The following is a 16,354-nucleotide window of genomic DNA, read 5'->3' on the forward strand; positions in this document are numbered from 1 at the left end:
GTCCTCTGCAAGTTAACACTTTTTTTGCTTGTCCTCTGCAAGTCAACATGATAGCTCGAATCAAATCAATTTGTTCACTTTATGTACATTTTTTGCAGCACCACTGAAGATTTCTTTATTGAGTGATGCTTGGTTTTCTTGCTTTGAATTTTTGCTTCTTTCTGCAGTGTTTTGTCAAACAATTAAATTCATCTACAATTATATTAGCAACTGAGAAATTCTTAACAAGCAATCAAAGACTAATTACTATGTTAATGCGAGCCAGTATAATACTTTAGCAGATACTAAATAAATCACTAGTGTTCCATATATGATAGATTTGGTTTTAAAAGTTTAGATTATCTAGAAAAATGGTGCATGCATGTTTTGAGCTAATAATTCAAGAAAAAGGAATACAATCGTGTATAACGTATAAATTTAGCTAAAAGAAGACACTAGTGTGTAATGTATAAATATAGCGATAAGGAAGATTATTTGATGATGTGATTACAGGCGGACAAAGCTCTCTACCTCCTTTTTGCAGACATGAGCAAAGAATCAACATTAATTAAATAGTAGGTGGCTAGTTCGTGATTTTCTTTTGACTTAAGAAGTTAACAGTTGTGTTCACGCACAAGGGTAAGTCATTATCAGAAAAATTCAATCTTTTGACAATAGGGGTCGAGTGGGAGGTTGTCTTTCCTTGATTCCTCCCCATCTTCCTCACCATCCTTACAACATATACTCATCTATGTAGCACGGACACGGATCCGACACGGCCATCCGACACGTCGACACGAGGCAAATCCTAAAAAATATATAGGATACGTGTGTTCGACACGTGTGCCCGACACGGACACGACACGACACGGCTTCATGTTATGCGTGTCCGTGCTTCATAGATACTCATTACCACATTATTTCAGAAAATTAAGGAAAAATAAAAGTAAAAGGACAAATAGGTTAAAGAAGAAAAAAGAACTTAGTATGCGGATCTGGGAACCTCATCATCTCGAAGAAAAGCAAGCAACTGCGAAGGAAGGAATGAAAGCCCTCAACAGGCTTACGGAGAGAAGGTATATCCAGCGCCCACAGCTTAATCTGCATATATCTTTGTTCTTATCAACATCCCAATCTCAAGTAGAAAACCAAATAAAATCCCAATGTCAGTTTAATATCTCCTCATGACCTAAAGAATATATAGAAGCCAAAACTATTTCAGACACAACATCTTTCACAGAATAAAGTAAAATTTTCAAGGACTATGCCAAATTGGAAAACACTGAATTCTATCTAATTTGGGGGAGTTGCAGCTACTTTGTTAATGGTTGAAGACCAATGAAGACCCAACCCCAAAAAACCTTTCACCTGTTTTTAAAAGGGACAACTTATTATTTGTTGTAATAAATCATGACTTGAAGTTAAAAATGCCATCTAATGTAATAAATCATGACTAAATAAGCACAGCAAGAATGACAAAAAGCAGAGGATTTTACAATAATGCCAGCAAAATTGAATGATCCAAAACCAAAGAAACTGAGGCAAAAAAATTCACCTTTAATGCCGGCTAGAGAGAAACTTCTCACTGGTGAATGCCGCGGTGAGAAAGGGCATTTGGCTTTGGGTTCTTATGAAGGCAGAACAGCAAAAAACAAAAATCTCAAGATGCACAGCTCCCTCACCCACTCTCGTGCCCCCCTTACTTCTCCCATAACCTCCCTCACCCACAACCACACCTCCTCAACTGGAACTATTCCTATTCCATCACTGCCTAAACAAAAAACGTGTAGGAGAAAGAACTGAGAGGAAACACCAAGGAACAGGAATGTGAACAGGGAGGTCAAATTTTGGGCCATATCTTTTCCAAAATACCCTTAGTTTCTTTTAGTTTATAAACCGTGAATAAAAATAATAGATCGTTTCATGAAGGGTAGAAATGGAAAAAAAAAAAAATCTCCCATACAGCTTTTATACAACCATGTAAAATAATTTTAAAAATAGCCGAACACCTAGACGCCGTCTAGGCGTCTAAGCGCTAGGCGCTGGCTGAAATACCTAGTCCGTCTAGCGCTTTCTGTAACATTGCTCGCAGAATACAGTCAATTAGACATTTTAGTCGCAACACATGACATGACTATGAAGTGTTAGGATTTAGTCCTGTAATCACAATAACATATCACTTGGCTTGAAGTTTTTATACAATAATTGTCTGGATTGCTATTCGCTAGACTTCAGAACGTATCCAATTCCACACCATTGCCCACATTCCTGAATGCTGATACCATGGAACATATGCATCAGTTATATCCCAATTTCACAAAGTGGCAAACCCTTTACTTGTTAGCAATGCTCCTACCACAGTAAGTAAACATGGTGACCCAGTTTTGTTCCATAATAATAACTCGGGAGTATCTATGTTGTACTGCATGGTGTCATTATTGTATTTACTTGAGCTAAGCATACTGAGAATACTGTTTCCTTGCAATTAATTGTGTAGCATGTGTTTTCATGTCCTTGTCTGGTTCCTCTTGTAGGCATTAAATAGATGGGGATACTATCCATTGATTTTGATAGGATCTTGGGCATTTGCAACAATCAATCGTGTGCACGACTTCATTTATCCAGGCAATAAGATATTTTGGCTTTCATTTGCTGATGTTTGGTTTGCGGGACTCATGGTAAGTGCATTCAACTTTTATAACTTGAATTTTTCTCCATAAAACGAAATCATGGATTTAACTTTATATATTGGATGTTGCTTTCAATTTTTGGATCTTTTAGAATATTCATGGACCTATCAAGTTCAAGGCATAAACATCCAAGTTTAGCTCTGATTCTTAGAAACATTTTAGATACAAGAACCTGAAACTTTTGAACTGTTAGGACTAGACATGCTTTCTCATATGTGCATGACGACTGAGTATATCACTAGCACTTAGATGGTTGTCTGGAAGACTTGGGACCTATATAAAGCCCAATTAGTATTTAGTCTTTGACATCTGGTTGACATAAAACTGTGGCCTTCCATCGAAACAACAGAGATGTGGGGCTTAAACATAGAGTATGTATACTCAAGAGTCCATTATGTATTTGACTAACTTCTGGCAAGTGGCAACTTCAATTGGTATATCTATATCTATACTATATATTAAGAAAAGCTTCCCTTTTAGTCATTGTGGGCCACTATTTTATACTTATATCTGAAAAAATTAATTGTAAATGCCCTCACATGAAAAAAATCAACAAAATGCAGTCACACTTGACAAAATCAAAGGGAATGCCCTCACATGGAAAAAAGAAAATCATGGAAACGTCCCTAAACTTGGAGGGGGAAAACAATGAAAATACACTCAAAATTATAACTACTTGTTTCCTAGACAATTTGATTATAACACTTCCCCCACATTTTTTTGTCATGCACACATCTTGTGCACTAGAGTACTAGTTTGCTATAAATGGAACTTCTGAATTGAGCAGGGTTTAGCATCTTGAGTTTGTTTTTGTTGTTGATGGTCCATATTTTAGACTATATAGTTATTTATGCTGCTCTGCATAAAACCACTGTTTTTAAAATATACCCCTGGCAGTGCGAGAACACAACCGAACTGGAAGTGAAGCTGAAACATAAGCTTTACGTTCTCAATTGAAGTACATAAATTGTTCTTTTGATATCCTTTGGATGAATTAGTCGTTTTTGGCTAAATCTTAGCTTTTTCCAAAAAATTGGAGGTAACTTACTAGCAGGTGGGTGGGTGTATATATATTCAGTCCTTGTTTGGATATCCTGATTTTTGACACTAAGAATGATCTTTTAGAAATGCTTGGTGCAAATTTGGATTATACTTTTTTTCTTAAAAAGAACAACAATGTAATAAATGAAATACTGTTGGTATAATTGCCCCCAGTCTTCTATTAATTGATTGATGTATGTCCCTTAAAAAATGCATTTGTATTTTACACTATATGCCTGTATTGATTCTTGCTTTTCTTGTTTCAGGGTTTCTTTAATTGTATTGCTTATGGTCTTAACTCTTCCGTGCGACGGGCAATTGCAGAAAGATTTGAAATGTAAGTTAAGAATTGACATTAATTCATTTAATTTTTTGATTATGACTTCAGGGATGAGCTTACTTATTAAATCTATGACAAATTATGAACAAGTATAGACTCTCATCAGCATCAGAACGATTATAATAAAATTTGGGACACTGTATGCTTTGTAGCCATTTTTCGTGGACCTAATGCAACAGCATTTTATTACCTTTTCTCTGATGAAAATATTCAATATTATAGGTATTTACCCGAGAGATTGAAAAGATGGTTCCCTTCAAAGTTGAAAGGCCAGCAACAAGAAAATGAACTTGTTTCACTGATTGTTGAAGGCCAACAATAGAAGTTGAGTGGTATTCTTCTCCATTTAACCAGCCAATTCTTCTAAGGAAAAATTACCTCGCTAGCACAAGAGCAGGGTCGGTTACGAGTTGCTTGATATACATTTTACAAGGATAACTGGAGAGAAACTACATGACATGTTGCGGTACAAAAATTTTCATGTTTAGTGTGTGCATACTAGCAGCTTTGGTGCGTAGTGAGTCAGTCCTATTGGTTATTTTTGCGGCCTCGAAATTCTTGTTTGTAACCATGTATGCTGCAGTCTGTAGATATTTGCACTTACTGCTTGTTCAGAGACTTGTAACGTAAGCATTTTTCTGTGCTAATTGTGTCGTGTCGAGTTTTCACCTCATTAGTGAAAGTTTTGATGCCGGTTTGAGATTGGATGAGTTTGAGCTGACCTTGTGCTGATATTATTGGATTATGATATTACAGCCGTTGTAATTTCTATTTGCCTCCTCTGTAATTTTGTAATGATTTGGGTCGGGAGCTAAATCGTAACTTAATGTTGGGGATAAAATTATAATTATTTTCACGTTAACATGCTTAAAGTGTTTCTCTAGATCATATCGCTATCATTGTGATTGCTTTGGTATATATTTATCCTTTAAAAAAATTACACACCAATTCTTCTTCTATTTTAATGGTTATCAAAAGGATAGAAGTATAGATTTCACGTCCTACCTTAACGTTTGCATTGTTAATTGTCTCTTTTGCTAGCTTTCGGACAAAATTAAACTTGGCCGTATCAAAGTGAAAAAATTGGATGAAACTTTGTGTGCTATAATGAAAATTCACATAAAATTGTAAAATAGTCACATAAACTTGGCTTAACAAAACCGGTAAAAAAAAAAACAGAGCTAACATGCTCTATACACAAAGCGCTTCGCATCACAAAATCTACTCCCCTCTCCTCCTATTCTGCTGCCTCGTGTTCTTCTTATTCAAACCGACATCACAATGCATCGTCGAATCAGGAAACCTCAACTTGTGTCGCTGATCGCAATACTTGCCAACTCCATTCCCCCTCGTTTTGTCCTCCTCCCGCTCATCTCCACCATCACCATCAACGACAGTATAAACGAAGGGGCCTACTGGCACGTCATCCAACTCCAGAATAGGCTCTAAGGTTTCGACAACCGTTCTCATCGTCGGCCTCAGCTTCTGGTTATGGCTCAGGCATTTGTGAGCCAACGCGGCTGCTCTCTGAGCGGACGAGGTTTTGTTCTCTGCTCGGCCGAGTTTTGTCTACTGATCTCCTGCCCGTTAGGAGTTCGAGGAGGACTACGCCGAAGCTGAAAACGTCGCTTTTTGATGTGAGATGACCTGTATTGTTTAGTTGATTTTGGCGTTAGGAGGGGGAGTTGAAAAATAGTTTTGAAGAAGGGTTAATTCCGGATGGGACCCCTCGAACGAAACTTTTTAACTCTACTACCCTTGTAGACTGAGAAAATTGTTTTTTTGACAATCTTGATCGTAAAAGAGTCAAAAAAAATTCAATCAGGAGGGGTCAATCCGCAATTGTGCGATAGTGCAGGGAGTCCATCCGCAGTTAACCCTTTTGAATTTATTATTGTTATTATTATTATTATGCTGGTTTTTTTTTACCAGTCATGACATATTCAGGTGCACAGTAGCCTTCTGTGCCCATGACTCGAGTTGAAACATGAGAGGCATCCCCTTCCGGCCCGTCCTTAGCTAGCCCGAAATCTGAAAGCTTTGTCTTAAAATCCTGAAAAATTGGGTGAGTGTAGATTCAGATGCAATAGAAATGTAACTAGAAAGCTTTTTTTTTTTTTTTGCCCCTACATTTATTTTCTCGACAAAAGTTATGGGAAGTTCTTAATATTTTGTGTTTGCCAACCCTTCCCTGTTTTATCCTAATCAGGCCAGGAATAAACCAAAGGGGAAGGGGTGGTCCAGCTTTAAACCACTTTTAAGGGTCCCTTCTTTGACTTAAGGGCAAATAATGGTCCTTTTTCTTTGCCACAACTTTTGCTAATATGAAACTGGGATCAATCTCGGCTCAATTTGGAGAGCTTGCCAAAGATTTGGATGTTCATGCTGGTCATTTCACTTGATCTTTTTGAAGATGGTCAATCAAACAGTTCGGAATCAAAGGATATTCCAAGTGTTAGAATCTTCTTATGTGAAAGCTCAAGAGATGAAGTGTGAGACTTCGTACATTTGCTTTAAGTATTGTTACTCAGTTTCATACTGAAGTTGTCCCTGGTTAATTTTATGCCACCAATCCTTTCGATGGTTTTCGCCAATGACAACTCAGACTCGTGTGGTTGGTTCTAATTGGATTAGGCTCTAAGGTTGACTCCGATGGAAGTGGACAAATTATGATAATTAATGTACAATTATTGTTAATTGACCTCCAAATGACATTAGACTCAAAAAAAGTTTCGAGAGTTGTTCAATGGGAATAGTCTCAGCCAACCTTGCAACAGAGGGAGGGGACCAAATTCCTCTGTGCTTGCCACTTTTTTTTTTTTAATGGACTGCTTCAAATTGGCATAGGGAACTAAATGTGGAAAAAATGACTGATTCAAAGAGTTCAACCAAAAGAGTTCTACAAAATGTGCTAAGGCTCCTATTTCCTATATATAAAAAAAAGGAAACTTGTTGTGGAAAAGTTTAGCAAAAGGGTAGGAATTGAACCTTGTCTAGTAGTATGTTTGATGCTTTGAAATCGCGGTAGATAACAGGCTTTTCCGCTTCATGAAGGAAGGCAAGGCCTTTAGCAGCTCCTACCGCAATTTGTAATCTTGTAGACCATGGCAATGGACCAAGAAGTCCTGAAATAAACAAGAATTAGTCATCACAAGTCAATAAGTTTTTTATGTTAATTTGAATAAAGGATTACTCAAAGGACATATACTAGAAATAAAGGCAGACTTACTCTTAAAGAGATGGTTCTCTAAGCTTCCCTTTTCCATGAACTCATACACCAGAAGCCTGTGCTCATCTTCACAGCAATAACCGATAAGTTTTACAAGGTTTGGGTGTGTCAATTGCCCAAGAAATATGACTTCAGCCTGCCACAATATAGATCATATATATGTTACCCAATGACCCTAACAGTAATTTCCAAATCGTTAAGGATTTCTTAGCTTTAAAAGAAAAAAGAAAAAAAATCTTATTCACACCCTCGAGATCTTAAATTGCATGGATCTTGCCAACCGAAATCTTATAAATTATCACATACATTCATTATTTTGTTGCTCTTAATTTGGTGGACTTTTAAGAAACTTATCATGCATCTTTTACCTGTCAATATGTTGAAACTAACAATTAAATTAGAATAGATGCAAAATTTCCAAATTTCTTCTAAGTATCTACTCAAATTATAGATTTATCAATTAATCAAACATGTTAAGGAAAATAGAGTCTATCGTATCAATGCTCACCAGCCATTCTTTGTGCCCTTGCACTCCCTCCAAATCCAAGAGTTTAACTGCAACAGCCTGAGCTTTAATCCCAGGTCGGATCCTCTCATCAACAAACCCTTTATAAACCGGCCCGAACCCGCCCTCACCAATCAAGTTACTCATTGAGAACCCCCTAGTTGCTTGTTTAAGCTCATTAGTGGTAAAAACATGAAGGTTTGATCCTATGACAGACAATGAGAGATCCTCTGGAGAGCTTATATCAGAGAAGGATAGCCTTTCCTGGTCAGAAACTCGACTCACCTCCGGTCGCCGAGGTTTACGGATGCTGCCATTGCCAATGAAGCAAGAAGGGAGGAGAGATCTCAGAGAGAGCTTTCCCATGTTTGAGAATTTGGAAGGGGAGTTGGTGGTAGTGCTGGAACTAGCATGACAAGGGCTCAATATATAGTGTAGTTGGCCTGAATGTGGGATTGAGGGGAAATGACGTGGGCGCCCCTTGACTGTGACAGAAGAATTAGATAGGAAGTTGTGGAGAGAGGATTGAAAACTGGGGGCCTTGATGTCATTTTCCTGATATTTTATTGGGTTATTTAGTTGTTAGTCCCTCAAAATCTTTCAACCCTCAATCTTAGAAATTGCTCATAACTCCCTATCAAATGTTAAGTGGTCTGGCAAACGGTGCCTCTTTTAGTTAGATATTGAGACCATAGTTGAGTTTACTCTTAAGCCAACATGCTCAATTACCGAAAAACCACCCCCAAAACTTCGAGGAAGCTCAGAAGTGACTCTTGGGGAAGCTCAGAAATGGGCTGGGGGGATTTTTGATTTTGGAGTTTTCACTTAACAGGGTGTTAGGTTTAAACCTGCTAAGAAATTGGCTGGTTAAACTTAAATCTAAGGTGTAGAACCGAAAGTTCCCCTCAAAACATTAGATTTGACAAAATATTCCCTTTAGATCTAACGCCTACGCCAGTTAAAAACCTTTAGGATTTGAGGGACGTATGAGCAGCTTTAAAGATTTGAGGTCTAATATGGAATTAATGAAGGGACTAATATATAAATAATGCTACATTAGTTCGCTTCTGTGATTGGTATGAAATCCTAAAGTAAGGGAGGGTGATGACAAAAGGCCACCATAACCACAAGCAATATTTGATTTAGTATCTGGCACACTAACATGGCAACAACCTTAAGAGGACTTAGTCTGATTTCTTGTCCTTTGGTTTATGGACAATAAGATCAGGACTTATAAGGTCCTACAACTCTTTACCTACAATTTATATGTAGAATATGTATATTATTGTGCAGTTGAAAACCTTGAATTGCAAACACTTACAACATGTAAAAAGCATTTGAACACCTTGTGACCCAAAGGCTTACTTGGATAGTTTAGGCGAGATATATATACATATATTGGATATGCATAGTTTAGGCGATATATATATATATATATATATATATATAATATATATATATATATATATATATTATATATATATAATATATAATATATATATATATTATATATTATATATATATATTATATATATATAGAGAGAGAGAGAGAGAGAGAGAGAGAGAGAGAAACTTATGTCAACTTAAGTGGACGTCACTAAGTTTCTTAGTCATTGATGATCACTTGATTGAGCTACATGTGGATGATCCGCTCCGTTGAACTTAATCTACTATTCTAAAACCAAACACACCAAATTTGGGGTGAAACCCATCGTGGTTTGACCATTCATCCACCCGTATCAATTTTAACGGTTTTCGAATGAATAGAACTTTTTACATGGCTCGACGGAGGGTCAAACACGACGGGTTCACCCCAAATTTGGTGTGTTGGGGTTTTAGAATATGTAGATTAAGTTCAACGGAGCGGATCATCCACAATGTAGCTCAATCATGTGATCATCAATGACTAAGAAACTTAGTGGACGTCACTTAAGTTGACATAAGTTTCTTCTCTCTCTCTCTCTTATATATATATATATATATATATATATATATATATATATATATATATATATGATCATGAATTTGAACTACCATATGCATGATAGATTTTTACAGACTGGGATAGTACTCCTTAATCAGAAGAGATTCGACATATTTGGGTCATCTTAATCATAAGTTGCCGACTGTTGCGTTTAGAGATTTTGGATCTGGTGGAGCTGCTTCAGATTTTGGGTTGCGTCGGATGTTTGGTTGCTCAGTATTTGGTCACATCGAGGATGTGGGATTTGATCTGATTGCACATTTGGGATTTAGAGGCTCGTTTGGTTATCAGTTGGGAGACTCTAATTTGGTTCTGAGCAGATATGTTACTTTTGACACTCGGCAGGTGGAGAGTGTTGATCAGATCGTTGGGATATCACAACGGTGGAGGGTGATGCTACTCCACGTTGGGTGAAGATTACTCCACATACTCCAGATCATATTGTATCGTTTGGGATTCCAGCTGAGGTGACACAGTTTGGAGATCATTTGAATTTGGATGCAAATGATGAGTTTGTTCATTCGAGTGCAGCTGGTGGACATAGTTTCGATTTGGATATGACCATTGGTTCATCTCAGGTGAAAGTGTTTAGTTTGTTTCATTTTGGGGCCATTGGGAGAGCTATCAGTTACAGATTCGTTGGTGATGTTGGTGAAGAGTTGAAAACTCTTCTATTGGATTGAGGGTATTTGGAGACCATTTGGTGAACTACGTGAAGGCTTGATTACTTGGACAAGAGGATGCGTAGGCAGTCATTTATGATGCAGCCGATTTGGTGAGTAGATACTGACGTTTGGAGAGTGGTCACATTCTCGTTTGGGTCTCGACTTGTTGTGGATTGAGTCCGTTATTGTGATTTTGTTTCACTTCGTACTGGACGCAACAAGTGAGACATTTGTTTGGTGTTGGTGTCGGCTCAGTTTTGAAAAAACTTCGCCGAGGTGGAGAATTGTTGGATAGCAGGTTCCTAATATGTTTCCTAATTTATTTTGGTAACAGGTTATTGGGATTCCTAATCTGTTTTGGTAACAGGTTATTAGGATTCCTAATCTGTTTTGATAACAGGTTATTAGGATTCCTAATCTGTTTTAATTTTGGTTTTAGAATTCCTAGTATGCTTTTGGTTTTAGGATTTCTATATATATATGAACACATTTTAGGTTTGGGGAGCAGCAAATTGGGGATATTTGGAGCACAGAAAAGAGGTATTTTCTGAGCTATTGGTTAGGGTTTTATTTGGAGAGAATTAGAAATTTGTTGGTGAGATTAATTAGTGAGTTCGATTGATTTGTAATCTCAGTTTGTACTCTTCTTCTCTATTAGTGAAAACTTCATCCCCTTCTTGTCCCGTGGACGTAGGCAACTTGCCGAACCACATTAAAATTGGTTGTTTGTGTTCGTGCCGTTATTTTGATTGTGTTTGGCATTCTCTCGGCGTTTGTTTGATTTGGTCTCTCAAAGCACACCGGTTTTGTTTTAGCTTCCGCCACGCACAACACAGACTGCATTTTATGTTATGCAAGATGTAGTTCTCTTTGAAGCATTTGCATTTAATCTAATTGCAAGCACAAAAGTCATTTAATTGGATGAATTGATGAGTTTCTCCCAAAATTTGTGCGTGTGAAACATAATTTCATATCATAATTCGATCGAAGACTTTATAAATGTCTCCAATCAGATAGAATCTAGATTTGATAACAAGCCGGACGTAATAAGCCTACTCAGAAATGATGAGATAATCATAGAATGTGGCATCTAGTCCTTTCCTTGGAGATAAGAAACTGCTATTAGCAAAAGGCCTAGTTTTTCACCAGTGATCTTATAAATCCTTTAAAAAAATTCTTGTCCTTTAATTTTGTGACGCTGAGTACATCCCTATATTTCTCTCCTGAGGGAGCACATCCCTATATTCTAGATAGAATATCTGAAAAGAACATATAATACCAAGAGGGAATGAATGCTTGCAGGCCCAGAACAATACAAAATGGAATGATCTTTAGAAGGGTATCTTTTCTACAAGTCTCTGTTATTTTTTTAATTTTCTGTCATTATCATACTAGCTAGCTAGTTAAGAGAGAGGGACAGCCAAAATATCATAAGAAATACTTATGCTTCAGAACTTTAAGGGCCTTTCGTCAACAGAATGCCCCCACTTAGTCCTCTGATGGGAGAGGTTTCCATTTCAATAGAAAATCACAAGAATAAGATCCATAATTGGTCCAACAAATCTTTACATTAATATGTAATATCAATAGCATGATAAGAGGCCATATTTAACTTCATAAGCAAACTTAAATAGTCTTTTAAGTGACATAAATTTGATGGTGATACAAACTAGTAACATATGATGATTACTGGTTAGCGTCTCAAGCAAGGACTGCTAATCCAATATTTTAGGTGAATCTAAGTACGACTAACTACCAAGGGAACATGTAAGGAAAAGCGCTTATAACTTTGTTAAGATAATTGAGTTTATACGATAACAATTGATATGATTATTCAAACCGATATCCAAAGGTAGAATCAATGAGCCTAAACTCTGCTTGATGTAGTGTCGTTGTAACTCATTAATGAAATTGGAGTTAGTAATCAACCTTCAACTAGCGGCACGACTTGTTGTTGACAACACCGCTTTCAAGGGCATATTTTTCAAATTATGTGTCTATCAAACTTACCAATCAACTATAGTTGGTTGTGAAGAAGAGACCGTAATCAATTATGAAATTTGTCTAAAGCCCATCACAAATACGGAAAAACGGTTAATTGCTGATACACCCGCTATTGCTCCTAAACTTTTTTTTTATCAGCACATAGTATCCTGATTTCTAAAAGAGTTATTTTTCCGTTATTAGTACCTGTCACATGGGTGTAATGTTATGTCAATGCGGAGATCCTCTGATATTTTACTGTGTTGCAGAGAGATCTCTATTCTCTTATAGGCAGCCTAGAGTAGAAGTAAATATAAAGAGAGAGAGAGAGAGAGAGAGAGAGAGAGAGAGAGAGAGAGAGAGAGATAACTCGGTTTGGACATCAGACGGTCTAAGTGCTAAATATAGTTTAGGGCACTGTTTGGCAACAAGAGATTGTGTCTTATCTAAGAGATTGTGTCTTAATGACTAAGTCAATAAACTAGTAGAGCTGTTTGGTGACCAAAAATAGGAGGAGATTATTTTGGAGATTGTGTTTTTTGCAAGTACCTTTTGGAAAGCTACATCGAGTAGCGTTTGTCTTTGGGAAGGAGCTGCTAATTTTTTCTTCTTCCGTTTTTACCCCTAATAATTCTAATTTTATATCAATAATATTGCATGTCTTTTTTAGTCGTTTAACAAATTTAAGCTAGTTGTACAGCTACTTTTGCCAAACAGCTCTAGTCAATCAGCTAGCTACACAGCTATCAGCTACAATTTCACAGATTTCAGCTAACTTAACAACTTTCAGTTATAATCTCGCAGCTTTCAGCTAGTTTTGCCAAACAGAGCCTAGAGCTAATAAGTGGCTAGTCTTATAAAATAGGAGGTGTGTCTCAATTTACCCATAAAAACGACGAACATAAAAAAGAAAGAAATCCTCCCTTGGCCCTCTTGGATGTCAAAAATTCAATTTCAGATTAAACCCACAATGTCCTTACGCCTCCAATAGATTAATCGAACATTTATGTAACACGTGTTCATTAAGAAATTGAACGTATTTATATCTAATGCCGTGTTTTAGATTGTGATGCGCCTAATTCCGCTAAAATACACGAATACAATTAGCACTGTTAAGAGCCCAACAGGGACTTAAGCCATGATTATGAACCACGAAAACGCTGCTTTGACCACCCCACTACTTATAACCCACGAGCCAAAATGTCAAACACGACTACTAATAACAGGATTAAGCCTAACTAATTATTGGGGCCTTCTGAACTTCAAATTTGCACCGGTCCCCTCCAAATGTCTCTTTAAACATTTAGGAACCTGAATCAGCATGGAACTCTCAAATTGATAAATCATATGAAACATCATAAGAATTGCGACGACAACCATTTTCGGTCAGGAAGATCGAACCAAATTCAGTTCAGGTTCTATAAGGTCAAATTTCAGATACATTATAATTCAGTAGGATGCGTTTGTGATTCAAAATTTAAAAAATGATAGTAACATACTACACAGTAAATTGGGGAGCCCGTCTTTTCTTTTTATGTACCCTTTTTTGTTCTCTCCTTTCATTAAAATTTTGCATGAAAACTAGCTGCAATTCCGAACGCAAGATCTTGAATATACCTGTGAATGTAATGCCGTATATTAAGTGAATCTCAGGTAAGAAGTCACAATTGAAAATGTTCGCGTTCAGATCATTTACATAGGAGAAAAACTTTCAAATGAAGAAAAGATGGGGTTGATTAGTCTAAGGTTGCGATGAGAAAAATTTCAGAGAGAGAAAGGAAAAAAAAAGAAACTTTACCAACAAAATATACTTTTTTGAAATCAAGCACAAGAAAGGCTTCAGTAAAGGGATTATCAGTTGAACATTAGTCTTAAAATATAAGTAGCTAGCATTTCTGCAAATATTCTAACAATAAGCTGTTCAACATTGGCCAGCAGTTCAGACATAACTCAATAAATTCATAAAACTAATTTCAATTAGTTGCAGATACACCCATGTACAAAGTTAATATCGCTACATATGCCCCCTAAACTTTTTTATTAGAATTTACATCCTCTGAAGACATTAACTTTTGCCCTCAATTTAGTCTTTTTTTTCTTGTTAAACTAAGGGTAGATGGTGATCGGTCGTCCCGCATGATATCTTAACCTAACTTGGGAAGTAATGCCCTCTGAAATTTAGGAAATAGTTTAAGGGGCACAAATAGTTATACCTCCTAAAATAAAAAATGTTGGTATTAAACCTACTCATGTTGAAAGTCATTGGAATTGTCTTTATGATCGTCAGAACAAATGCATATATTCTATCACAGTGGAGAAGTAGTATATGATGCTCCTTTGCAAGGTCAGCATGTCCAAAAATTCAAAAGAGAAGATATGAACTCTTACTTCCAAAATAAAGCATTAGATTTATGATATAAAGTCTTCATAAACAACTAAAAACTATGCAGTCGAGTCCACTCCATTGAGCCCTAACAGCTTTACAGACTAAAAGCGGAAGTCGATAATCAATAGAGATTTGAGTTTGTTAGGCATTCAATCTCAACGCATCTCCCTGTCCCTCATAAAAGAAAGGAGACTCACAACAGGAGAATGATAAAAGATGTATAAAAGCAAGAATTAAAAGGGAGGAGAGAAACACATTGCGTTACGAGAGAGGCACACCAAAACACCCAGCCCCTCTTACTACCTTTTTTTTAGTGAAATAAAGCTGATTTGGACCACAGCCATATCAATACCTCAAGATAGAACTATGAATGGAGTTGGTGAGATTAGTCTATTCTAAACCGAAGGAAAACTTTGGCCGAGGGGGACCCTGAATTTCTTATTCAAGCAATCACAGGAGATGTTGCTCTTCTAACTTTGTAGCAAATTATGCCAGGTTCATATAAATGGCTAGTTTCCAGCATCTACGGAAAAGGCGATGGAGCTCCTAATTTTGCTTGCTAGGATAAAATTGAAGTCTCTTTCCTTGACAAATGAGATGTCAAGGGAGCTATGTAAATTCTGTAAGATGACATTTAAGGTGTTGATTTTTGGAGGTGGATGGATTTTGTTGGTGATTAACCAAAAAAAAAAAAACTACCTGATACAGGAGATGCTATGCTAGCAAGACCCAAGAAATTTGGTCTCAAACTATAGATCTAGGCTAAGCTGACAACTACATCAATAAATGTAGTGGATCTAGATGTCTACATCTAAGACTGAGAATTAGATGAGAAACCACTTCATTTTTTAATAACCATTTGTATAAATTAACTACATGTCTAAGTTCAGGTAACAATAAGTAATACAACCAAATTAACTGTATATCTGATAGTCAGGAACAAAACTAGTTTTGGTGTTAATTATTGAGACAAATTAAGTGTCAAAATATCCCAAGGGACATGCTTCTAGGGTCAACTAATTCGCAATGAAATTTAATCTTTCAAGAGGGAACTTCAAGATTTCCATTGTCTTCATCATACCCAAGCGTAAACTTCTCAATGGATACATATGATTTTATTGCCAATTTATATCGTTTTAATTTTAAAGAAATGAGTCATCGACTGGGTGTCATTGAATTTTGTTAATCATGGGAACAGAAATATATAGACTTAAACAAACTGAGGCACAAAAACGTACCTTGAAGCCCAGCAATAGTTAAATTGATAGTTTGTATTCGCTCAGATGCATCATACAATAACAGAACTCTATGACACCACAAAAAAATAAGAAAAATAAATAAGATATTTCTATATTCAATGGAAAATTTTACTAGATTTTGGTACGGAAAAGATAAATCTATGACCATCTGCATGCATAATATTAGGCTTTGAACTATCTAGAAAAATTATAAACATAATAAATTATTTTTACAAGAAATACATGCATTTAACATGTACATGCAGGAGTTGCAACTGTAGTTATATGCAACCAAGATATTTGGATCAGATGTT

The 16,354-nt window shown here is 36.5% G+C and overlaps 1 protein-coding gene and 1 pseudogene across 1 annotated transcript in view; one reads left to right on the forward strand and one right to left on the reverse strand.

Annotated features, from left to right (window-relative positions):
* Positions 1-4,821, forward strand: part of LOC109819852 (G-protein coupled receptor 1) — a 12,816-nt gene extending 7,995 nt beyond the window's left edge. Inside the window, exons 7-9 of the mRNA XM_020385801.1 lie at positions 2,514-2,657; positions 3,977-4,047; positions 4,273-4,821. Coding sequence (XP_020241390.1) covers positions 2,514-2,657; positions 3,977-4,047; positions 4,273-4,372 — 315 coding nt within the window. The 3' untranslated portion in view covers positions 4,373-4,821. The remainder of the gene's footprint in view (positions 1-2,513; positions 2,658-3,976; positions 4,048-4,272) is intronic.
* LOC109822758 lies at positions 5,165-8,156 on the reverse strand (annotated as a pseudogene).

The sequence above is a fragment of the Asparagus officinalis genome, chromosome 8 (assembly GCF_001876935.1).
Source record: "Asparagus officinalis chromosome 8, Aspof.V1, whole genome shotgun sequence".
NCBI classification, from domain to species: Eukaryota; Viridiplantae; Streptophyta; class Magnoliopsida; order Asparagales; family Asparagaceae; genus Asparagus; species Asparagus officinalis.